Source organism: Wyeomyia smithii, chromosome 1 (genome assembly GCF_029784165.1).
Source record: "Wyeomyia smithii strain HCP4-BCI-WySm-NY-G18 chromosome 1, ASM2978416v1, whole genome shotgun sequence".
Taxonomy (NCBI): Eukaryota; Metazoa; Arthropoda; class Insecta; order Diptera; family Culicidae; genus Wyeomyia; species Wyeomyia smithii.
Genome location: NC_073694.1, coordinates 134069499 through 134092909, shown reverse-complemented (window position 1 = coordinate 134092909; position 23411 = coordinate 134069499). Strand labels below are relative to the sequence as shown.

At 39.1% G+C, this 23411-nt stretch overlaps 3 protein-coding genes across 7 annotated transcripts; 1 reads left to right on the top strand and 2 right to left on the bottom strand.

The window, feature by feature from the left end:
- Positions 1 to 3271: 3271 nt before the first annotated feature.
- Positions 3272 to 5683, bottom strand: LOC129717202 (uncharacterized). Its single transcript, XM_055667055.1, has 3 exons — positions 5644 to 5683; positions 4941 to 5276; positions 3272 to 4698 (listed from the first exon to the last, which is right to left on the bottom strand). Exons 1-3 carry the CDS (start codon positions 5681 to 5683, stop codon positions 4589 to 4591), a joined length of 486 nt encoding a protein of 161 aa, XP_055523030.1. The 3' UTR covers positions 3272 to 4588.
- A 251-nt stretch (positions 5684 to 5934) lies between these two features.
- LOC129728097 (uncharacterized) lies at positions 5935 to 18881 on the bottom strand. 5 transcript variants are annotated; one of them, XM_055686490.1, is made up of 5 exons: positions 18730 to 18881; positions 8302 to 8434; positions 7601 to 7936; positions 7256 to 7358; positions 5935 to 7196 (listed from the first exon to the last, which is right to left on the bottom strand). In XM_055686490.1, exons 2-5 carry the CDS (start codon positions 8390 to 8392, stop codon positions 7142 to 7144), a joined length of 585 nt encoding a protein of 194 aa, XP_055542465.1. In that variant the 5' UTR covers positions 8393 to 8434; positions 18730 to 18881; the 3' UTR covers positions 5935 to 7141. The 5 variants fall into 5 exon arrangements, with proteins under 5 accessions (XP_055542465.1, XP_055542489.1, XP_055542473.1 ...); XM_055686514.1 differs by having other exon boundaries at positions 8311 to 8434; XM_055686498.1 differs by having other exon boundaries at positions 18719 to 18875.
- Positions 18882 to 22372: 3491 nt separating this feature from the next.
- Positions 22373 to 22917, top strand: LOC129718294 (non-specific lipid-transfer protein-like 1). The gene is made up of 2 exons (XM_055668932.1): positions 22373 to 22570; positions 22635 to 22917. Exons 1-2 carry the CDS (start codon positions 22444 to 22446, stop codon positions 22823 to 22825), a joined length of 318 nt encoding a protein of 105 aa, XP_055524907.1. The 5' UTR covers positions 22373 to 22443; the 3' UTR covers positions 22826 to 22917.
- Positions 22918 to 23411: the final 494 nt, after the last annotated feature.

Sequence of the window (23411 nt, the reverse complement as noted above, 5' to 3'; positions counted from 1 at the left end):
CCTTGAAGTATCGTTGCTTGTAATACATCGGGTTTTCGATGCTTTACGTACAATCTTGTCGCATTCCTTTATTTTGGTTGGTTCAGGCTTCGGAGCATGATTCGTTGGATAGTTGATAACCTACTTACTTCACTTTGTTGGCCGACGGACCGTTTACCGGTCTAAGGCCGAACGAATTAGAGATGTTCAGCTTCTTCTGTCTTGGGCAGCTGCTCTTCAGTCACCTCGTACACCAGCAGATCGCGCATCTCCTTCCACCGCGCCCATCCACCGAGTGCGAGACCTACCACGGAGTCGACGGCCTTTTCCTGGTTCTCGGCTGAATATAGTTTCAGCGGGCCTCTCGTCAGGCATTCTGACTACATGTCCAGCCCACTGAAGCCTGTCCCGCTGTATAACCTTCACTATATTAGCATGTTAGTATACCTGGTATAACTCGTGATTCATGCGTCTGCACCACACTTCATCTTTTAATCTATCGTATCAATCGCAGAACATTACGCTCAACTACTCCGAGCATTCGTCGACCAGCGTTCATGCTTCATGTCCGTAAAGGGGGGCAACCGGGAGGATCAGCGCCCTATACAGCGCTAGTTTTGTGCGAGTTGGCAAACTACGGGACTTAAGCTGATTACGTAGTCCGTAGAAAAGCCCTGTTCGCAGCTGTAACTTGTCGTTTCACTTCGCGGCTCATATCGTTGTCACATATCACAAGCATACCAAGATAAACGACATCATCGACCGCTTCAAACCGCTCGCCATCAATCTCCGCTTCAGCACCAACACCACCGGAACTATCATGCTCCTTGCCAACTACCATGTACTTTGGTTTTGAGCCCGAACCTCGCCTAAAGGCCTACTCCACGCCCCTACGGTCGAAGCCGATGATATCAATGTCGTCCACAAAACCAAAAAGCATGTTAGATTACGCGATGATCGTACCGTCTTTTTGCACGTTTGCTGTTCATACTGCACCTTCAAGAGGCATTTTATAGTCGGGTTTCGGGTTTTCATACCAAAACCCGACCTAAGCCTGGTATTTTCAAACCCGAACCTGACCCGAGCCCGTCGGATACGGGTCGGGTTCTGGTTTCGGGTTCGAAAACCCGAAACCCGACCTTCTCTACTTCACAGCTTGTTCGTCGTTCATAATCTTAATCCGTTCCTGTATTGCTCTTCTCGCTTTTCACTGTTGAATAGAGCCTGAAAGTGCTCCTACCACCTGGCTGCATCCGTTGGTTTATCCGTAAGCAGATTGCACATGACCGGCATGGGAAAATTCCTGCTTCTTACTCTGTTGACTGTTCTATAGGAGCTCCGCACGTCGTTTCTAGCAAAGTTGTCTTCTGCGCTGGTGAGCACTACCTGCGTTTCTTCCGAAGGTAAACTCTATTTTTGACAGCTCTTGCCCCCCTGTATCTCTCTCTGTTCTGACGTGTAGCCACAGTAAGCATGCGGCTCCTGGCACGGTTCTTTTCGCATGTCGCTCTCTGGCACTCAGCATCAAACTAGCTGTTACGCTGTCTTCCACGCGTCGTACCTACCACCTCTCTCGCAGTCGTTTCAATGGCACTTTAAATATTACTCCACAGTTTATCTATGCCTTCCACTTGTTCCTCCTGCTGTTCTGCGGTTCGTTGATCCAGCTCTCTGGCGTATTCTTCTGCCAGTCATCAGCTTTCAACCGCTGTATGTTGAAACGCATCTTCCTCTCTGTGCGAGATTTCAGTACGTTCGACAACCGTGCTTGGATCTTACAAACGACGAGATAATAATCAGAGTCAATGTTTGGTTCCCGAAAAGACCTAACATCAATAACATTCAAAAAGTACCTGCCGCCAAACAGTACGTGATCGATTTGGCAGTAGGCTTCTTCATTTGGATGCCTCCAGGTATGGTTCCGACTAGTTAAACGTGGAAAATAGGAGCTATATATGGCCATTCGTCTGGCCGCGGCAAAGTTTATCAGCTTCAGGCCGTTTTCATTGTATGGCGCTTTTCCCGCTGTCACACTTTTAGTGCGTTTGGTAAAAACTATTTCCTTACACACGACCAAACAACTAAACGCGATGCAGTTTACTTGTTTTCTCTCGACGTTTAGATTCAGTGCAAGCGGTATCCTATATGGATGCCAATCACCTCCTAGGTGATGCCAGTCGGAATCACATCAAAATGGTACGGACGACTGTTCAATTAAAAGACATCTGTATCGTACAAGTACTAACTCTCGACTCTTTATTGAAAGATATCAATCCATTCGACACCGGCGCAACGGCAACGGCACCGGCGTCAATTGCTGGCTTATTCGCTACAGTTTATACCGCTGAAAGTCGACGGCCAGCAGAAAACAGCTGTTCGGGTCGCAACGCTCTGTGGCGCTGCAGTTGGTTGACGAGTGGAGGCTATGCCTTTCAATGACCGGACGAATTAATTTCTCCCTCCCAACCTACGCGTTTGCATTGCAATGACGACTTTTACGTCGAGTTTTGGGCACTCGTCATAAGTTGTTAACTTCTTTGTAATAATTCGTACAATCTACTGCATTATTAACACAAAATGTTGATTTTCAATGGTTTCGTTGTTGGACATCGTTGTTTTTCGCAGCCAAGACTGCAAGTGTACCTAATCATGGTTCTGAAAGATATCCAGAAACACATTTGTATTGAGTTTCTCCTTTGTCAATATTGAGGGGCCTATTACAGAAGACGAGGTGCGCGGCGAGTTACTCGTCTGACCAATTTTGGTATTATAGATGGCGAGTCGACTAGATTTTAAACGTGAAGAACAGTGAGTGCTTATAAGAATTAACAGAAAGAGTTGTGTGCTAAACCACGACCGCAAGTTTGACGTAAAACTAAATAAAGCAAACTAAAACTTCTAACCTAAAAAAAGCTACGTCATTTATGGATGATAAGCGGGGGCCAAGCGTACTTGGTATCGTCTCCGCAAACCAAGCTTGACGCCTGTGATCCATTCACAACCAACCCAACTGGTCTAGATTCAATTCTAGCCGGAACCAGGACATTTTCTGAGGCGAGAAAACTCTGGGATCACGCCTTCCATCGCATGAGGAAATAAAGCCGTTGGCGCCAGTTCGTTAATCAATGGGTCGTAAGTTAGGGTCCTGGGTGGAGTCACCTCCCCGGGCGTCGGTGATTGAAACAAACAACAGTGGCGGAACAAGACCGACGGAAAATAAGCGAGAATAAAAAAAATTATGGATGATTCCATACGAGCCTCCACACCAACATACAACGAAAAAGAAAACAAATTGGAGGCGGAAACAGAACAGGCAAATTATTATTTATTGATACTATTATCATTATGTATTTCATTGCACATATATATAAAAAATATCGGTCTCGATTGTTTTTTGCAGTTTTCAGCGGGAATGGTAATACTATTTTCTAATAAATGGAACCAGCATCTGCTAGCGAAAGGAAACGGTGAAACGGCTACGCGGTCTGGTGCATATATCTGGAGCAGAGATGCCAGGTCATTTTTTTTCAAATGTCTTCACGCTCCGGGAAAATATGTCTTCACTTGTCTTTCCACTCGAAATGTCAGGTGAAAATGACCGAAGGCTGGAACAAGGGGCTCGTGTGGCATACTTTTTTCATCTATCACTCTTTGATTCTGGTACCCACTTTTTGGTTGGTTTGAAATAGAGTAAACGTCTCATGATTGGGTCCTAAAGTTTGACACGGTTTCAGATTTTTATGTATTAGCTAAAGTAGTGTAATTTTCAGAGTAAAACGCTCATATACCGTACATAAGCGAACTGTCCATTCAATTCAATTTCAATTTATTGTCCATTCAAAAAATCGAAAGACGACGACAAACATTTTTTTTAAATTACGTTTTGTTCAGAAAACGTATCTTTTTCCAATGATATTTAAAAACTGGTATATCTTCAGGACCCAATTGTCAGTTAACTTATTCTCGAATGAATATTCTTTTAGATGAATAAAGCGAAAACTCAACGATTGTTTTCAGTTTTCAATTAAAATGATAGTTATTGTAAGCATTTTAAATTAAATGTTGACGCTGTGATTAATTGGCAGGCATTATTTTGACGTTTATTCTCCCTTGGTCTGGAATAATTATCGGCAAATCGAAAGATGTCGAGCAAAAAAAAGTCGCCACCTCTGCATGCAAATTGCGCTTGTCTTCCCATATTTTCTAATGTTTTCACTTTGTCTTAGCAAGGATATCCTCACTGCTGGTTAAATACCTTAAAATAGAAAACATGTCTTCTAATCTGGCATCGCTGATTCGAAGTAACAATACTCATAGACCATTTTACAAGACGTTTCTGAACTAAATTCATGAATAAAATTTTGACAGAAAGCACGGAACCGCTGACATAACGCACGTAAAAGCATCATCAACATCAGCAGGATCCGTGACACCTGTCAATTCGTAAAATGGTCTATTGCTACCTAAGAAAACGGATAAGCTTGATAGGTTAGCACTCAGGCCTAGCAGGTGGGCCAGCAGCGGCCTTCCAGGGTGGCGACTGAGCAATCACAATCACTGTTGGAAACACTATCTATATTATTGTTTAATCAATGTGATATGATTTTTTTCAATACGGTGAATTACAGCAACAATTGACGATGAGCTGATGTTCATAACATGAGTTGGCATAAATGAAACTGCAATCTTCTTGAAAACCACAACCTCCATACCCGATACCTGAAAAGATTTTATATGAAATGTGTTATCGAAGAAAATTTCTGTTTCCGGGTCATCAACAAATTACGTGAGATTTTGATTTTTGTTTTTTTTTATTTCGAATTTTAAATTTTAAAAATATTGTAGTTTCATAAGTTTTTTTTTCAACATCTTAAATCTTGAATACAAGTGGAGCGAAAGAAATTTAGACCCCATTCTCGACAGAAACCTTTACGTAATTTGTTGACGATCCCCTACCTTACCATTGCTTCCTAAACCTCCAGGGTTATAAATGCCGTTTGTACTTCCACAGCAGCAACTATCGTGGTATACTTTGTAATCACAATAACTATAAACCGATGCATCACATAGTGGACAACTTGGTAGAGCTCGCTGCTCAGGTAACATAACAACTGATTGTGTGGAGAACGGTGAACGGTATGTGTCAAGCACACGTAAAATCAGTTGAAGAGATGGATTTGCATCTAGTTCTGAGCGAGTATCTTTAGGGATCTTCTCCAAATCGATAGCCGGTGGAAGTTGATCGGAATTTGCAACTATCAGCTGTTGAGGCAAAACATCTTGTTGAAGCGCTTGTACTGTACCGCGAAGAAAGTTAAATAAGTTAATAAGTAATGAGTGCAGAACAGTGCATATTTTTTCATATACCGCCAAGTTTTTTTATCAATATAAATAATCGATTTTGATATCATTTCCAATTTTGGTATTATAGATGGCGAGTCGACTAGATTTTAAACGTGAAGAACAGTGAGTGCTTATAAGAATTAACAGAAAGAGTTGTGTGCTAAACCACGACCGCAAGTTTGACGTAAAACTAAATAAAGCAAACTAAAACTTCTAACCTAAAAAAAGCTACGTCATTTATGGATGATAAGCGGGGGCCAAGCGTACTTGGTATCGTCTCCGCAAACCAAGCTTGACGCCTGTGATCCATTCACAACCAACCCAACTGGTCTAGATTCAATTCTAGCCGGAACCAGGACATTTTCTGAGGCGAGAAAACTCTGGGATCACGCCTTCCATCGCATGAGGAAATAAAGCCGTTGGCGCCAGTTCGTTAATCAATGGGTCGTAAGTTAGGGTCCTGGGTGGAGTCACCTCCCCGGGCGTCGGTGATTGAAACAAACAACAGTGGCGGAACAAGACCGACGGAAAATAAGCGAGAATAAAAAAAATTATGGATGATTCCATACGAGCCTCCACACCAACATACAACGAAAAAGAAAACAAATTGGAGGCGGAAACAGAACAGGCAAATTATTATTTATTGATACTATTATCATTATGTATTTCATTGCACATATATATAAAAAATATCGGTCTCGATTGTTTTTTGCAGTTTTCAGCGGGAATGGTAATACTATTTTCTAATAAATGGAACCAGCATCTGCTAGCGAAAGGAAACGGTGAAACGGCTACGCGGTCTGGTGCATATATCTGGAGCAGAGATGCCAGGTCATTTTTTTTTCAAATGTCTTCACGCTCCGGGAAAATATGTCTTCACTTGTCTTTCCACTCGAAATGTCAGGTGAAAATGACCGAAGGCTGGAACAAGGGGCTCGTGTGGCATACTTTTTTCATCTTTCACTCTTTGATTCTGGTACCCACTTTTTGGTTGGTTTGAAATAGAGTAAACGTCTCATGATTGGGTCCTAAAGTTTGACACGGTTTCAGATTTTTATGTATTAGCTAAAGTAGTGTAATTTTCAGAGTAAAACGCTCATATACCGTACATAAGCGAACTGTCCATTCAATTCAATTTCAATTTATTGTCCATTCAAAAAATCGAAAGACGACGACAAACATTTTTTTTTAAATTACGTTTTGTTCAGAAAACGTATCTTTTTCCAATGATATTTAAAAACTGGTATATCTTCAGGACCCAATTGTCAGTTAACTTATTCTCGAATGAATATTCTTTTAGATGAATAAAGCGAAAACTCAACGATTGTTTTCAGTTTTCAATTAAAATGATAGTTATTGTAAGCATTTTAAATTAAATGTTGACGCTGTGATTAATTGGCAGGCATTATTTTGACGTTTATTCTCCCTTGGTCTGGAATAATTATCGGCAAATCGAAAGATGTCGAGCAAAAAAAAGTCGCCACCTCTGCATGCAAATTGCGCTTGTCTTCCCATATTTTCTAATGTTTTCACTTTGTCTTAGCAAGGATATCCTCACTGCTGGTTAAATACCTTAAAATAGAAAACATGTCTTCTAATCTGGCATCGCTGATTCGAAGTAACAATACTCATAGACCATTTTACAAGACGTTTCTGAACTAAATTCATGAATAAAATTTTGACAGAAAGCACGGAACCGCTGACATAACGCACGTAAAAGCATCATCAACATCAGCAGGATCCGTGACACCTGTCAATTCGTAAAATGGTCTATTGCTACCTAAGAAAACGGATAAGCTTGATAGGTTAGCACTCAGGCCTAGCAGGTGGGCCAGCAGCGGCCTTCCAGGGTGGCGACTGAGCAATCACAATCACTGTTGGAAACACTATCTTTATTATTGTTTAATCAATGTGATATGATTTTTTTCAATACGGTGAATTACAGCAACAATTGACGATGAGCTGATGTTCATAACATGAGTTGGCATAAATGAAACTGCAATCTTCTTGAAAACCACAACCTCCATACCCGATACCTGAAAAGATTTTATATGAAATGTGTTATCGAAGAAAATTTCTGTTTCCGGGTCATCAACAAATTACGTGAGATTTTGATTTTTGTTTTTTTTTATTTCGAATTTTAAATTTTAAAAATATTGTAGTTTCATAAGTTTTTTTTTCAACATCTTAAATCTTGAATACAAGTGGAGCGAAAGAAATTTAGACCCCATTCTCGACAGAAACCTTTACGTAATTTGTTGACGATCCCCTACCCTACCATTGCTTCCTAAACCTCCAGGGTTATAAATGCCGTTTGTACTTCCACAGCAGCAACTATCGTGGTATACTTTGTAATCACAATAACTATAAACCGATGCATCACATAGTGGACAACTTGGTAGAGCTCGCTGCTCAGGTAACATAACAACTGATTGTGTGGAGAACGGTGAACGGTATGTGTCAAGCACACGTAAAATCAGTTGAAGAGATGGATTTGCATCTAGTTCTGGGCGAGTATCTTTAGGGATCTTCTCCAAATCGATAGCCGGTGGAAGTTGATCGGAATTTGCAACTATCAGCTGTTGAGGCAAAACATCTTGTTGAAGCGCTTGTACTGTACCGCGAAGAAAGTTAAATAAGTTAATAAGTAATGAGTGCAGAACAGTGCATATTTTTTCATATACCGCCAAGTTTTTTTATCAATATAAATAATCGATTTTGATATCATTTCCAAAATATAAGGTTATTCAAAATATCTTTCTCTCCTAACTATTAGTTTTGGATCACGGTCCGTTTTATTGTAAATTGTTTCGCTAGAGAATAATTTAATATTCGATTAACATATTACGAACTCTTCATTCGCCATTGCGTGATGCGAATTTTGTTAACGCGCTTGATGAATGGGCGAACCTCTGGTCGCCAAATGAAATATGAATATTTTAAATTATCTCTACCGAAATATTATATTTCGTGTATTACCGGTATTACCAATCGTCGAAATTGTGGCTGCAGTTAGATAAGTAACAATGAATAGTAAGAACATGGTGCTGTTCCGTTGGTATGCTTTCATCTTCCTCCTAAATCACGTGATGTTAAGTGCAGTTTTTTTTCACTGTAAAAAATAAAATAAATTCGAATAATATAGTTAATACCTATAGTTGAGTAGAAAAAAAAGTTACGCGCCGTAATTCCGACTGCTCAGATTATTTGCCTCAAAAAATGAAATATGGGTCATTCCATACGAAGTGTACATGCCACTTGGACATGACCATCACAGATTTTGTTCAAAGTTGGGGGAATTATTCATCTACTGTCTCTTTGGAAAAAACCCAATTTTGGTGTCGATTGGAATACCTCCCGCTCTCTAGGACCCCCCTCTTTATAGCAAAGTCGCGCAATTTTTGTCAAAAATCTCTTTTTTCTTTTTCTTACAATTCATAGACGTAAGATGTCCGAAAAATATTGATAGATGATTTTTAAAGAAAATAAACCAAGGAATCTAGAAAAAAAAAAGTAGGAGGGTGGTATTCAAGACACGACCGCATGACGTTGACTACCGTATTCTTAAAAAAAAAATATTCCATTGAAGCAAATAGTATAGGGAATTGCAACGCTTCTTTTACAAAACTTCTGTAACAAAATTTCGAGGCTCCAAAAGGTACCAGTTTCCGATTATTTTCGTCCAGAATTCCAGCCATTTTAGTATTTTGCAGTAGCCATTTATTACTAACAGCCACCAGCATAACGGGTGAAACCGGCACGAGATGACCGGTACTATTTTGTCTTTCCTCCTTTCAGCTGCTAACACCTAGCGCTGTCGTGAAATTAACATCAACATGAACATGCATTTTTGCAAGGTTTTTTTTCCGCTAGCAACAGCAATTGTAAAACATAAAATTCAACTAACCGCTTCTATTATAAAACTGCGAGGCACCAAAAGGTGCCAGTTGCCGATTTCTTGTTTACTGGTTTCCGTCCAGAATTCCAGCCATTTTAGTACTTTGCAGTAGCCACCAGCATCACGGATCAAACCGGCACGAGATGACCGGTACTATTTTGTTTTTCCTCCGAGCGTCCGTATGTATCCGGTACGGTTTAATAATGAAACTGATGGAGTGAAATGTTCGAACGATACGTTTTATACCAAGGCTTCGTCAGATAAATAGAAAGAGGGATGGGCTACATAGATGATGAAATGGCAGAGACAAATGTTTCTTGAAAGCTGCGCCGGCCGCTGTCGTAATATTAACACCAACACAAACATGCATTTTTGCAAGGTTTTTTTCCGCTAGCAGCAGCATTTGGTAAAACAGAAAATTCAATTAGCCGCTTCTGTAACAAAATTTAGAGGCACCAAAAGGTGCCAGTTGCCGATTATAGTTTCCTGGTTAGTCCGTCCAGAATTCCAGCCATTTAAGTGTTTTGCAGTAGCCATTTACTACTAAAGCCACCAGCATTACGGGTGAAACCGGCACGAGATGACCGGTACTATTTTGTATTTCCTCCTTTCAGCTGCTATCACCTAGCGTCCGCATGTCACTGGTGCGGTTTTGGAATCAGAATGATGGGGCGCCGGCCGCTGTCGTAAAATTAACACCAACAAAAAGATGCATATTTGCAAGGTTTTTTCCGCTAGCAGCAGCATTTTGTAATAAAACAGAAAATTCAATTAGCCGCTTCTGTAACAAAATTTCGAGGCACCAAAAGGGGCCAGGTGCCGAATATATCCATTTTTTTGGTCAGTCCGTCCAGAATTCTTTCAAGATAGCGTCCGTATGTAGCCGGTACGGTTTAGTAATGAAACTGATGGGGTGAAATGTTCGAACGGTACGTTTTATACCAAGGCTTCGTCAGATAAATTAAAAGTGGGATGGGCTACGCAAATTATGGAATGGAAGAGACAAATGTTTCTTGAAAGCTGCGCCGGCCGCTGTCATAATATTAACACCAACACAAACATGCATTTTTGCAAGGTTTTTTCCGCTAGCAGCATCATTTGGTAAAACAGAAAATTCAATTTGCCGCTTCTGTAACAAAATTTAGAGGCACCAAAAGGTGCCAGTTGCCGATTATATTTTCCTGGTTAGTCCGTCCAGAATTCCAGCCATTTAAGTGTTTTGCAGTAGCCATTTACTACTAAAGCCACCAGCATTACGGGTGAAACCGGCACGAGATGACCGGTACTATTTTGTATTTCCTCCTTTCAGCTGCTATCACCTAGCGTCCGCATGTCACTGGTGCGGTTTTGGAATCAGAATGATGGGGCGCCGGCCGCTGTCGTAAAATTAACACCAACAAAAAGATGCATATTTACAAGGTTTTTTCCGCTAGCAGCAGCATTTCGTAACAAAACAGAAAATTCAATTAGCCGCTTCTGTAACAAAATTTCGAGGCACCAAAAGGGGCCAGGTGCCGAATATATCCATGTTTTTGGTCAGTCCGTCCAGAATTCTTTCAAGATAGCGTCCGTATGTAGCCGGTACGGTTTAGTAATGAAACTGATGGGGTGAAATGTTCGAACGGTACGTTTTATACCAAGGCTTCGTCAGATAAATTAAAAGTGGGATGGGCTACGCAAATTATGGAATGGAAGAGACAAATGTTTCTTGAAAGCTGCGCCGGCCGCTGTCATAATATTAACACCAACACAAACATGCATTTTTGCAAGGTTTTTTCCGCTAGCAGCATCATTTGGTAAAACAGAAAATTCAATTTGCCGCTTCTGTAACAAAATTTAGAGGCACCAAAAGGTGCCAGTTGCCGATTATAGTTTCCTGGTTAGTCCGTCCAGAATTCCAGCCATTTAAGTGTTTTGCAGTAGCCATTTACTACTAAAGCCACCAGCATTACGGGTGAAACCGGCACGAGATGACCGGTACTATTTTGTATTTCCTCCTTTCAGCTGCTATCACCTAGCGTCCGCATGTCACTGGTGCGGTTTTGGAATCAGAATGATGGGGCGCCGGCCGCTGTCGTAAAATTAACACCAACAAAAAGATGCATATTTGCAAGGTTTTTTCCGCTAGCAGCAGCATTTTGTAATAAAACAGAAAATTCAATTAGCCGCTTCTGTAACAAAATTTCGAGGCACCAAAAGGGGCCAGGTGCCGAATATATCCATTTTTTTGGTCAGTCCGTCCAGAATTCTTTCAAGATAGCGTCCGTATGTAGCCGGTACGGTTTAGTAATGAAACTGATGGGGTGAAATGTTCGAACGGTACGTTTTATACCAAGGCTTCGTCAGATAAATTAAAAGTGGGATGGGCTACGCAAATTATGGAATGGAAGAGACAAATGTTTCTTGAAAGCTGCGCCGGCCGCTGTCATAATATTAACACCAACACAAACATGCATTTTTGCAAGGTTTTTTCCGCTAGCAGCATCATTTGGTAAAACAGAAAATTCAATTTGCCGCTTCTGTAACAAAATTTAGAGGCACCAAAAGGTGCCAGTTGCCGATTATATTTTCCTGGTTAGTCCGTCCAGAATTCCAGCCATTTAAGTGTTTTGCAGTAGCCATTTACTACTAAAGCCACCAGCATTACGGGTGAAACCGGCACGAGATGACCGGTACTATTTTGTATTTCCTCCTTTCAGCTGCTATCACCTAGCGTCCGCATGTCACTGGTGCGGTTTTGGAATCAGAATGATGGGGCGCCGGCCGCTGTCGTAAAATTAACACCAACAAAAAGATGCATATTTGCAAGGTTTTTTCCGCTAGCAGCAGCATTTCGTAACAAAACAGAAAATTCAATTAGCCGCTTCTGTAACAAAATTTCGAGGCACCAAAAGGGGCCAGGTGCCGAATATATCCATGTTTTTGGTCAGTCCGTCCAGAATTCTTTCAAGATAGCGTCCGTATGTAGCCGGTACGGTTTAGTAATGAAACTGATGGGGTGAAATGTTCGAACGGTACGTTTTATACCAAGGCTTCGTCAGATAAATTAAAAGTGGGATGGGCTACGCAAATTATGGAATGGAAGAGACAAATGTTTCTTGAAAGCTGCGCCGGCCGCTGTCATAATATTAACACCAACACAAACATGCATTTTTGCAAGGTTTTTTCCGCTAGCAGCATCATTTGGTAAAACAGAAAATTCAATTTGCCGCTTCTGTAACAAAATTTAGAGGCACCAAAAGGTGCCAGTTGCCGATTATAGTTTCCTGGTTAGTCCGTCCAGAATTCCAGCCATTTAAGTGTTTTGCAGTAGCCATTTACTACTAAAGCCACCAGCATTACGGGTGAAACCGGCACGAGATGACCGGTACTATTTTGTATTTCCTCCTTTCAGCTGCTATCACCTAGCGTCCGCATGTCACTGGTGCGGTTTTGGAATCAGAATGATGGGGCGCCGGCCGCTGTCGTAAAATTAACACCAACAAAAAGATGCATATTTGCAAGGTTTTTTCCGCTAGCAGCAGCATTTTGTAATAAAACAGAAAATTCAATTAGCCGCTTCTGTAACAAAATTTCGAGGCACCAAAAGGGGCCAGGTGCCGAATATATCCATTTTTTTGGTCAGTCCGTCCAGAATTCTTTCAAGATAGCGTCCGTATGTAGCCGGTACGGTTTAGTAATGAAACTGATGGGGTGAAATGTTCGAACGGTACGTTTTATACCAAGGCTTCGTCAGATAAATTAAAAGTGGGATGGGCTACGCAAATTATGGAATGGAAGAGACAAATGTTTCTTCAAAGCTGCGCCGGCCGCTGTCATAATATTAACACCAACACAAACATGCATTTTTGCAAGGTTTTTTCCGCTAGCAGCATCATTTGGTAAAACAGAAAATTCAATTTGCCGCTTCTGTAACAAAATTTAGAGGCACCAAAAGGTGCCAGTTGCCGATTATAGTTTCCTGGTTAGTCCGTCCAGAATTCCAGCCATTTAAGTGTTTTGCAGTGGCCATTTACTACTAAAGCCACCAGCATTACGGGTGAAACCGGCACGAGATGACCGGTACTATTTTGTATTTCCTCCTTTCAGCTGCTATCACCTAGCGTCCGCATGTCACTGGTGCGGTTTTGGAATCAGAATGATGGGGCGCCGGCCGCTGTCGTAAAATTAACACCAACAAAAAGATGCATATTTGCAAGGTTTTTTCCGCTAGCAGCAGCATTTCGTAATAAAACAGAAAATTCAATTAGCCGCTTCTGTAACAAAATTTCGAGGCACCAAAAGGGGCCAGGTGCCGAATATATCCATTTTTTTGGTCAGTCCGTCCAGAATTCTTTCAAGATAGCGTCCGTATGTAGCCGGTACGGTTTAGTAATGAAACTGATGGGGTGAAATGTTCGAACGGTACGTTTTATACCAAGGCTTCGTCAGATAAATTAAAAGTGGGATGGGCTACGCAAATTATGGAATGGAAGAGACAAATGTTTCTTGAAAGCTGCGCCGGCCGCTGTCATAATATTAACACCAACACAAACATGCATTTTTGCAAGGTTTTTTCCGCTAGCAGCATCATTTGGTAAAACAGAAAATTCAATTTGCCGCTTCTGTAACAAAATTTAGAGGCACCAAAAGGTGCCAGTTGCCGATTATAGTTTCCTGGTTAGTCCGTCCAGAATTCCAGCCATTTAAGTGTTTTGCAGTAGCCATTTACTACTAAAGCCACCAGCATTACGGGTGAAACCGGCACGAGATGACCGGTACTATTTTGTATTTCCTCCTTTCAGCTGCTATCACCTAGCGTCCGCATGTCACTGGTGCGGTTTTGGAATCAGAATGATGGGGCGCCGGCCGCTGTCGTAAAATTAACACCAACAAAAAGATGCATATTTGCAAGGTTTTTTCCGCTAGCAGCAGCATAAACATCGGAAACAGAAAGTGACAACAACAATAACAACAAAGTCAGATCGATTGTATCCGTTAGTGTCGACTGTGCTTGGGAAGAGAGGTAGTGATTGGCTGCGCGGTATGATTTAGACAATCGATATTAATTACCAATTTTTCAATAGTGTATCTCAAACAATAGTTTGTTTTTGTTACATAAATTTAACCGTAAAAGAATTTCTGATCGATTGATGCCAAAACCTCGAAAACCTGATTATAGATGACTGCAAAATAAGCGCTCAAAACCTGACCACTTTTCTCTGGTTTTCCCTGGTTGAATTACTAGATTTTTAAATTCAGGGGCCTAACTTCGATATAGACGTTAGTCAACGTCAATATAAGTTTTGACCGGCAGTGTTGCCAGAAAATAGTTCTGAATTTCGTAATTAATTTGAATTTGATCAGTTGCTCGAAAAAATATTCATCGCAAACAGTTTTTGCATTCATTGTCGTTTCACATAATATTTTGGTTTGTTTTTACGTAAAATAATAAATTTCATAAACTTTAAGTAATAATCATGCTAGCGTACTTCGATTATTAAACTTGCGCTTCTCTGGATTTAAGGCTTTGGTTACAATTTCGAACACACTTCACTACGGTCGAACTCAAAACTCTGAAAAAACTTCTATACAACGGCAAATTGAAGAAAAAAAAACACAGACTCGAAAAATTAGTCTGTAAAATTTGCACATTATTCGCGTTGAAAAAGATTTTGAAGGCTGTTCGCACTTATGTGAGCTCTCATGCAATTGTCAAAATGTCGGTGATGACACAAGCAAGAATATTTCCTTCCTACTTTTTCGCACGCAAAAACCAAACAAAAATTGTTGATTGCGACAAATTTTCCCGTGAAAAATTCTTGTAGAAGTGCGCGGGTACGTCCAATCGCGGTTATATCTTCTACAAAAAGTGCGGAAATTCAATTTGCGCACTTTTTGTAGACACCAATATGATTGGTTATAACCGCGCACTTTTATGGGGTTTTTCATGCATCTTGCGAGATGAATTCTCCCGCAATCGATAATATGAGCTACACCGTCAACGCGAATTCCTGATGTTACTAAAAACTTCGTTTCAGTCATGCATGCGTTACAGCAAAAAGATAGTTACACGCTATCAGAAAACGACGCATGTGCGTGTTCTCTGTTTTGAGTGTAGCATTCGTTTCTCCCTCCCAGCTACGAACATACTGTATAGTGTCAGTCATCATGGTGCATTAAAGGCTTCTAATATTTGTTGTCCAAATTGGAATACTCGTAAATCTTTGATTCTCTCTCAACAATTCAGAGGAACTCATGTAGTGTTTGTATAAAGAATCTCACTCGTAAAAATACTCAACTCCATTGGCGTCTAATGAAAGATACACATTTTACGACTGGGTATAGACCATCGTACGGTGACGTCACGCACCTGAGTTTGACAGCTACTGGTAACTTTGTTTACCTTCGGGTGATGCAGTTTTGTTCTCAATTATAGCAGATCATTTCAATTGTGACCAAAACGACCTTTTAATGTTGTGCGTGGGGTGCCAGTACACTAAGAACAATTATAAATTAAGCAGCATTTCCGCTACGCACATAACTGCTCAGTCAGAAAAAAGCAAAATGTTCAAAACGTAAACAAAGTTACCACTAGCTGTCAGAAAAGTGAGGTTAAAAAGATTCGGTGAGATAGTCTATAAGCATACGAGCGCCACGTGGATACCTCTACCACAGACTAACAGACATAACACTTCGACCAAATTTTCAATAAAATCATTGTTCGGGATGATAACAGTACTTTACGATACAGTCATACCTCGATATAAGGCAACCTCGATATAACGTAACTCGATATAACGTAACTTTTACCTCGATATAACGTAACTTTGAAAATGTATTGAAATTGAAAATAAATGATACAGCAACTGTTTTTGGGGCCTAAATTGCTTCAAGAAAATGTTTGTAGTAAGTTTTAAAATTAATGAAACTAATGGGAAAATTGTCCTAAATGGGCATAACAAAGGTTTAAAATAATAATAGGTGGTGGAAAATAGGTTTTCACGCATCCTTTAGTTACAATTCAAAGTCTTGCATCAATTAGAAAAAAACTTTTTTTGCTTGTTGAAATTTTCTTTAAATGAGCATAAGAAAGGTTAAAAAATACTGATAGGTGATGGGAAATAGGTTTTCGCGAATCTCTGAGTAACCGCCAACAGTCTTGCATCAATTAAAAAAAATTTTTTTTTGCTTGTTGAATATTGTCCTACATGGGAATAAGAATGGTTCAAAATTACTGATAGGTGATTGGAAATAGGTTTTCTCGCATCTTTGAGTAACCTGTGTATCAATTGAAAAAAAAATTTTTTTTTGCTTCTGAAAATATTTCTAAATGGGCATAGGAAAGGTTTAAAAATACTGATAGGTGATGGAAAATGGGTTTTCGCGCATATTTGAGTAATAATTAACATTCTTACATTAATTAAAAAAAATTTTTGTTTGCTTCGATATAACGTAACTCCACAGACAAAAAGACGTGCCACTCGATGACGATTTCATCGACCAGAAAAATAACGATAATTTTGAAATTTTTCTTAGTGGGCAATAATGCCGCTAGTGTCGCTGTAAGCAAGCGTGCCTTTTAATTATCGAAGACCAAAACCACCAGTAATGCCGCTTGTGTTGATTTGAGCAAGCATGCACTCCCATTAGCAAAGACAAAAACCGTTTCACGAAAACAAGTTAGTAGGCAATAAGCTCACATGGTGGCGCATGAGTGTAACGTTTCGAATAGGGACGAATATTTTTCAGGATTTTTGTTCGAAGAGGCACGTCTGTTTGTCTGTGGTAACTCGATTTAACGTAACGAAAATAAAAATAAAGTTGCCTTATATCGAGGTGTGACTGTAGTAACTATTTGCTGCCGTGTTCGCGCTGCGTCTTGCATTTCGACATCAGCGCTTGCGTATGTGCATGTGTCACATTGGGAACCACAACATATGTATGAGATTGCATGACAGCGCCCCAGACGGTGTTATCGCGCGATGATTGTTCTTCGATTGGAAATTTGAAATGATCGTTTTTTGTGGCGATGGAGCTAGGTTTTAGTGTTACGTCCTATTGTCTGTGTCTCTACTATTTTTGGCAAACGGTATTCTTCAGAAATTTGTTGATATGCTATATTTGTCACACTTCACTATTTATTCAATCTCTTTGATTTCAAAGAATGAAATGTGTTATATAAATCTTCATTTCAATAAATCAGTGTTTGTTGTTTGAGAGCCAAAAAATAACTCACAAAAACATATTTTCATAAACAATTGAAATTTTTCAAACCTGATATTGAAATATCTCAAGACCGGATGCATGTAGAAAGTTAGTCGTCGAAAGCTTGAGAATTTGAAATTACTATTAAAATATTATATATTTCATCATTGGAATAATCGATATTCTCAAATATTCTCTTGAAATTGGAAAAAAAATTTAAAAAACTCGAACAAAATGTTCTTATTTTCAAGCGCATAAAAAATGCAAGTTGAAAAATTTCACTCCGCTTGGAACTGTAAACGAATTAAATCCAGCAAAATCGAAAGTTGTGGATCGCATCTTTTTCATTTGGGCATTTCTTTTTGCACGCATGCACACTCCAATTAAAAAAGACGCAGCTTACGAAAACTTAACTTCTCAGCGCATTCAAGTCCTGTCAGTTCCGACCAATTTTCACCTCGCACGAAGAGTAAACTCATGAATTTTGTTTGGCATAAACTGTTAACGACAGACTGGTGAAATACCTGTGTGTTCCACAACCGGGTTTTCATGACAGATTTCGCTAGCGACATATTACACTTTTCACTTGCCAAATTTTTCACTTCACTTGGAACTGTAAACCTTGCTTAATGTGGAATTTTCTAATCCTCCCAATTTAAATCCAAAATACCTAGAAAATGGATGCATTTACAAAGCAAATTATAACAAGCTTTTCGATATAAAAGGATTATTTAAATTGTTCGAAGTCGTTGCAACGAACGTTGAAATAATATATATTTTTTTAAACCTAACCTTCCAAGAATTTTCTTCTTATTTTTCCATCCTGAACTTTTTATTAAAAATAGCATTTTGAATACAAATTTCTTTAAAAAACAAAATAAAAAAAATTTCAATTCCTTGTTTATTATGTACTACTTTTGAACCACAATTTTTATAGATTTAACAAAAAAAAAAACGTTTCATAACAAAATGTACTACACTTTTCAATCTCTTGGTATTTGAATTAATGTCAAAATTAACTTGGTTGATGAGGAGTCAATTTTTTTTAAATTTATAGTACGATTTAAATTTATATTCACCCCGTATAAAAAACACGGTTCACAATTCTAATACGCACAAAATACGTACACACACAAAAAAATCTTTTAAAATTTCGAACAAAAGCTTGTTTTAGTTTAGGTTTGCAAGTGGCTATCAAACCGGCTGAATGGGCCATGAATTTAAATTCAGTATTCTGTTATGTGATAAGCGATTGTTCCGAACGCTCATCACACATTCATTTATGTGATAAGTTAAAATGTTTGATTTCACCTTCATCTTACCATACACACTACCGGCAACGTGTAAATAAAACAGTTTGAACGTGATTGAGAATGCGTTTGTGCACCTTTCCGAGTCGATTTTTCAAGCAGGACTGAAAATATTTTATCCGCAAACGCGACCAACAGTCTAGATATTAAATACCATCCGAAGAAGTATTGGGATTCTGTCTGAGCCACCGAAGAGAATCGCGCGCCAGCGGGGCATTAAAAAATGATGGCCACAGCTCGGGTGGTTGCGAGACATTTATTATTTTATTTTTATTTAAAAAAAAAATAAGAGGCTCGTAAAGGCTGCTTAAGTGAACAATTGTAGAAGATCACCATAGACAGTGACGTCTTTTTCAAACAACCCTTATAGCGGTACATCGTGGAAGGTTTTTTCTGCTACTTACCCGGTTACTAGTAAACTGGCTTGATGAGATTAAAAAGAAAGGCTTGTCTTCCTTGTCGTTTTTCTTTTGGATTAGATCGTACGATGGATTTATCCCATGGCAAAACATGCATACGAAAGGTATCGTTATTCATTGTTACTGACGGTAAAGCTGCGCTACTGCCGATCCTAACGCTGGACACAATTGCTGTTCTTACCATAGAATAAATCCGCAGGTGGAAGTCGCGTGTCATCGTAACGAGTTTCGGACTGGAGTAATGGGTGATTGGGTGAATACCAAGGGCAGAATAGGATGGAACGCGTTAAGGGTCAAACCCTGAACGAGGTCTGCCAAGGTAATTTGAGAAGATCGAATTACCTATATCGTATGTAACCGTTGTGTATGTGACGACAATAAATGGTCCATTCTACGAGAATTTGCACCCCACACGTAATATTTTGAGGGCATTTTTGTTACAATTGCATGATCTACTAAAAAAGAGAACTTGACTGCGATGGTTTTTTTTTTTGCAGAAAACAAGGTTGTCACCTGATTCGAAACATGAATAATCATAAATATTCATAAATATTCCACATAGAGGAAACGATCAACTATGACAATCCAATTTTCTAAATTAAGTCACAGTAATTCATACTAAATTATCAAGAATTCAAATTCATTATGGTAACTCAAATACTAACAACTAGCTGATGGTTTTGACGCACATATGGCATATGTGACTGATATAATACTGCAGTGGTATGTATCATTGCAGAAAAAACATTACATTGACAATGACATACGCGGCGAGTTACTCGTCTGATTTTGGTATTACAGATGGTGAGTCGACTACATTTTAAACGTGTGGCTTGTCTGCGACACTGCTCAACTCGTTTGTGACTCAACTGTCATCAACTAAGTTTCACTCGCGTTCCGTAATACAACATTTTACACGCCTCGTCTTCTGTAATAGGGCCCTATCCAGCTTTTTATGAGCCGTAATGACGGACGCTATAATTCAAAGTTCCTAATAAATTACCCACCCTTTAAACAACTTACGTCAGTTTGAAGTTTTCATATATTTTATCTAGAGTGCCTATAAATAACTAGAGTGGCGCCGTTTCATCCAAAGTAACGCTGATAACACTGATAACACTGAACATCCTTTCTCTTTTTCCCGCACGAGTTTTATAGGTTGTTTGCTCAATTGGAATGACACTGACAGATATTTTTTATTCCAATTCTGACAGTGTCGCCACTCTATACATATTTACAGGTAGGGGTACTGGGGGTAAGCCCGGCCTCCTTAGGAAAATGATTCTTTAGTAGCACTTGATGGCGAATATTGTTATATTTCTTTCACAGAATCATTGCCCAGATTGTTTTCTACAAGATATGAAGGTTTTCAGTTCCTTCAAACTGTTAATTTACAAGGAATAGTGAAGTTTTGAAACTAAGATAAAAACGACGTTTAGCAATTAGTGCGGGTGAAACCGGCACCCCTTGGGGGTAACACCGGCACCTAAGTGTGTTCATGAATTTACTCGAATTAACTGAACCAATTTGAATTCGGAAACCGCCAAATGAGAGATCTTACATTTCTGTATGTTACTGTTGAATTTGATTGGTGTCGGTTACCTGGTTCTGGGGAGATTGCCGGAACAAGTTCCGGTGAACATTATGTATAAACAATGAAAGAATTTGATACTCGGCAAGCCTATCATGTAGCACTCTAAATCATATTATCAACTAGTTTAACCGAAGCCAGGATCACAATGACCACACCGGAGCATATTTCAAATACCATCGGGAAAGCGGTCAGTTTTGTGACTAGATTCAGTACACACCTCTAATAACCCTTGGAATCATTCATAAATCACAGAAGAGCTTGGGTGCATGGTTCTAAGTCGATTAATCAATTTATTTGGCAGCGAGTCATCGGTAATAGATGAGAAATGTGTGTCAGTAACATCCAACTAGCCTCAGACAATGTCGGGCTTACCCCACTCACTGGGTGACGGTGTTACCCCACAGCACACATATTTTCATAAAGAGTATTTCTATAAATTTATCGCTCCAATTTATCCCAGATCGAATTCCTGTGATTGCTAACAATACAGGCAATAAATTGTAGAGCAACGAAAAACTATTTTAGTCTTTTCAAATGAATAAAAGCTTGAGTTCCACTCACTAAAAATTACATCCGTTTACGCATCAGCTGCAGTAGCGTATGTTTGTCTATTATTTTGACGTTTGACGTTTCACGGTGGCTTCGATGTGTCTTAAAATGTCTAAAATATTAAATACCAACACTTCACATATTCCAAAATGCAGTTAATTAGCGTTTTCTAGTTAAATCCCAGGGGTGACGGTCTTACCCTCAGTGCCGGGATTACCCCCAGTACCCCTACTCTAATTTTATCAAGAGAAAAATATATCTGGCAACATTTGTGTTACCAATTTTTCAGAAATCCTAAATCTGACGTAAGCAGAGAATTTCGCATATTACGAAGACGCATTACACACTTAATTTATCTCGGCAAACTTCTCAACAGCTGATCGAGCTCGGCGAAGTTTTTAACAAATGTCAGCAATCTATTTCGACGAGCATTCAGCAAATATATCGATCTACCGTAAACCAGCATGTATTGACATTTTGTTTGTCGAAGTTCTTGAAAATTCTGCCGTAAATTTGTAGATCATTTCGCTGAATTTATCAGCTGTTGAGTTCTCGGCAATAAAATCTAAGTATGTATAGCGACCGCCATTATGGTGCGTAAAACGCTGGATATCTGTTTAAAAATGTCTGTCAGTTAAGACCGTTAAGACCATAGAGTTCCAGTTCTGTTATCGTCAGGTTTGTTCTATCATCGTCAGGGAGGTGAAAGATGTACTACAGCTTTAATTTCTTGCATGATGAATCTTCATATTGCAGAGCATCTGTCTTCGAAAAATTAGTTCTTTATGACTTCAATAATCCCTCTGACGATAATTTTTTTTTGTTTTAGACAGCACTTTTAAATTGAAAATTGTTTGAACGTTTCTAAAAAACGACAAGTTTTAGACGGTGAGTTCATGCAAATGTTACCAGACGAACTTAATCGTTAATCGGTTAATCCGAATGCAAAATCCGTTTGATTTCAAACGCGATAACAAATACGCGTTCGCATTCGGATTAAGGACTATTATTCTCGATTTATACGACTTCGAAACCCGATGCATTGATAAACTTGATTTTAGAAGCAGTCCTATAAAAAGTGTCACCCACTGTGTACAGATATCAGTATTTATTTGGCAGTCTTCCCAAAACATAGCTAACGATCTTCCAAACAATCAAAAAATTATGAAGTGCGACGCTGTCATTGAAAAAATCAAAGTGCGTGTGGCCGGAATTGATCCGAATGGTCCTCGTAAGGTTTTGGGAGTTTTCCAGCTGATCATTGAAGCTTCTGATGGAGTTCATGAGTTAGGTAAGCGTGTTTTATTTGCAGATAAAGAGCATGTTTGAAGCAATGCTATATTTCGTTGTTACAGTTGTGGATTTGAAGAATCTGAAAGTGACTGAGGGTAAAGTGTCTGATGCTGATGTTGTCATTAATCTCAAGGACGAAGACTTAATTGCTGTCGGAACTAAAGCCATCACTGTACATGATGCTGTAGAGCAAAAGAAGATTAAAATGAAGGGAGACGAAGCTCTGTTCCAGGCGCTTGTTGATGCAATTTAAACTTTAATGGAAAAACGAAAAATATTTGGTGTGACATTCGCATGACCAGTGTACTGATTTGAAATAAATTATTACTGAGGTAAACTTATCAATACCTGTCATATTATTCAATTTATCTGGAATGAGAAAATACAGAATACAAAGTAATTTGAAATGTCTGTTCGACATGAGACTTTACATTAAACTTCTTGATCAATTGAAAATTTACAAAACAATTTTTTGTCGGATTTGAATGATTTTCGGGAAGTTTGTCAATTTAAATCCGACAAAATAAATCACACGGTTATCAAAGCCCGCAAACACAAAACCAAGTGTTTTTCAAATAGAATTCTAACATAGGTGGAAAATCACGTCGTGTTGCGTTTAAAACGAGGGCCATATTTCTTATTGAATTTTTATTAATATTTTCTTATTATCATAACGTTGTTTTTTTTTGTATGAACCCCACTGCCAGCAATAATTTAGATCTTTTGTGGTATTGTCCGACCGTTTCTTGATAGTTTGGTTATGATTTTTCCTCATTTGCAGTGTCATTACAACCTGACAAAATACAAATGTATAAATGTCTATTAATTTTTTTTTGACT

Excerpts from the sequence above, each read along its gene's own strand:
- LOC129717202 (XM_055667055.1), bottom strand. The coding sequence starts at position 5,683 with ATGTCCTGGTTCCGGCTAGAATTGAATCTAGACCAGTTGG. Across the intron at positions 5,277-5,643 it reads ATTGAATCTAGACCAGTTGG|TACAAGCGCTTCAACAAGAT; the intron begins GTTGGTTGTGAA and ends TTCGCGGTACAG. Across the intron at positions 4,699-4,940 it reads TGGAGGTTTAGGAAGCAATG|GTATCGGGTATGGAGGTTGT; the intron begins GTAAGGTAGGGG and ends AAATCTTTTCAG.
- LOC129728097 (XM_055686490.1), bottom strand. The coding sequence starts at position 8,392 with ATGAAAGCATACCAACGGAACAGCACCATGTTCTTACTATTCATTGTT. Across the intron at positions 7,937-8,301 it reads TTCGACGATTGGTAATACCG|TACAAGCGCTTCAACAAGAT; the intron begins GTAATACACGAA and ends TTCGCGGTACAG. Across the intron at positions 7,197-7,255 it reads AATTGTTGCTGTAATTCACC|TGATTGTGATTGCTCAGTCG; the intron begins GTATTGAAAAAA and ends TGTTTCCAACAG.
- LOC129718294 (XM_055668932.1), top strand. The coding sequence starts at position 22,444 with ATGAAGTGCGACGCTGTCATTGAAAAAATCAAAGTGCGTGTGGCCGGA. Across the intron at positions 22,571-22,634 it reads TGATGGAGTTCATGAGTTAG|TTGTGGATTTGAAGAATCTG; the intron begins GTAAGCGTGTTT and ends TCGTTGTTACAG.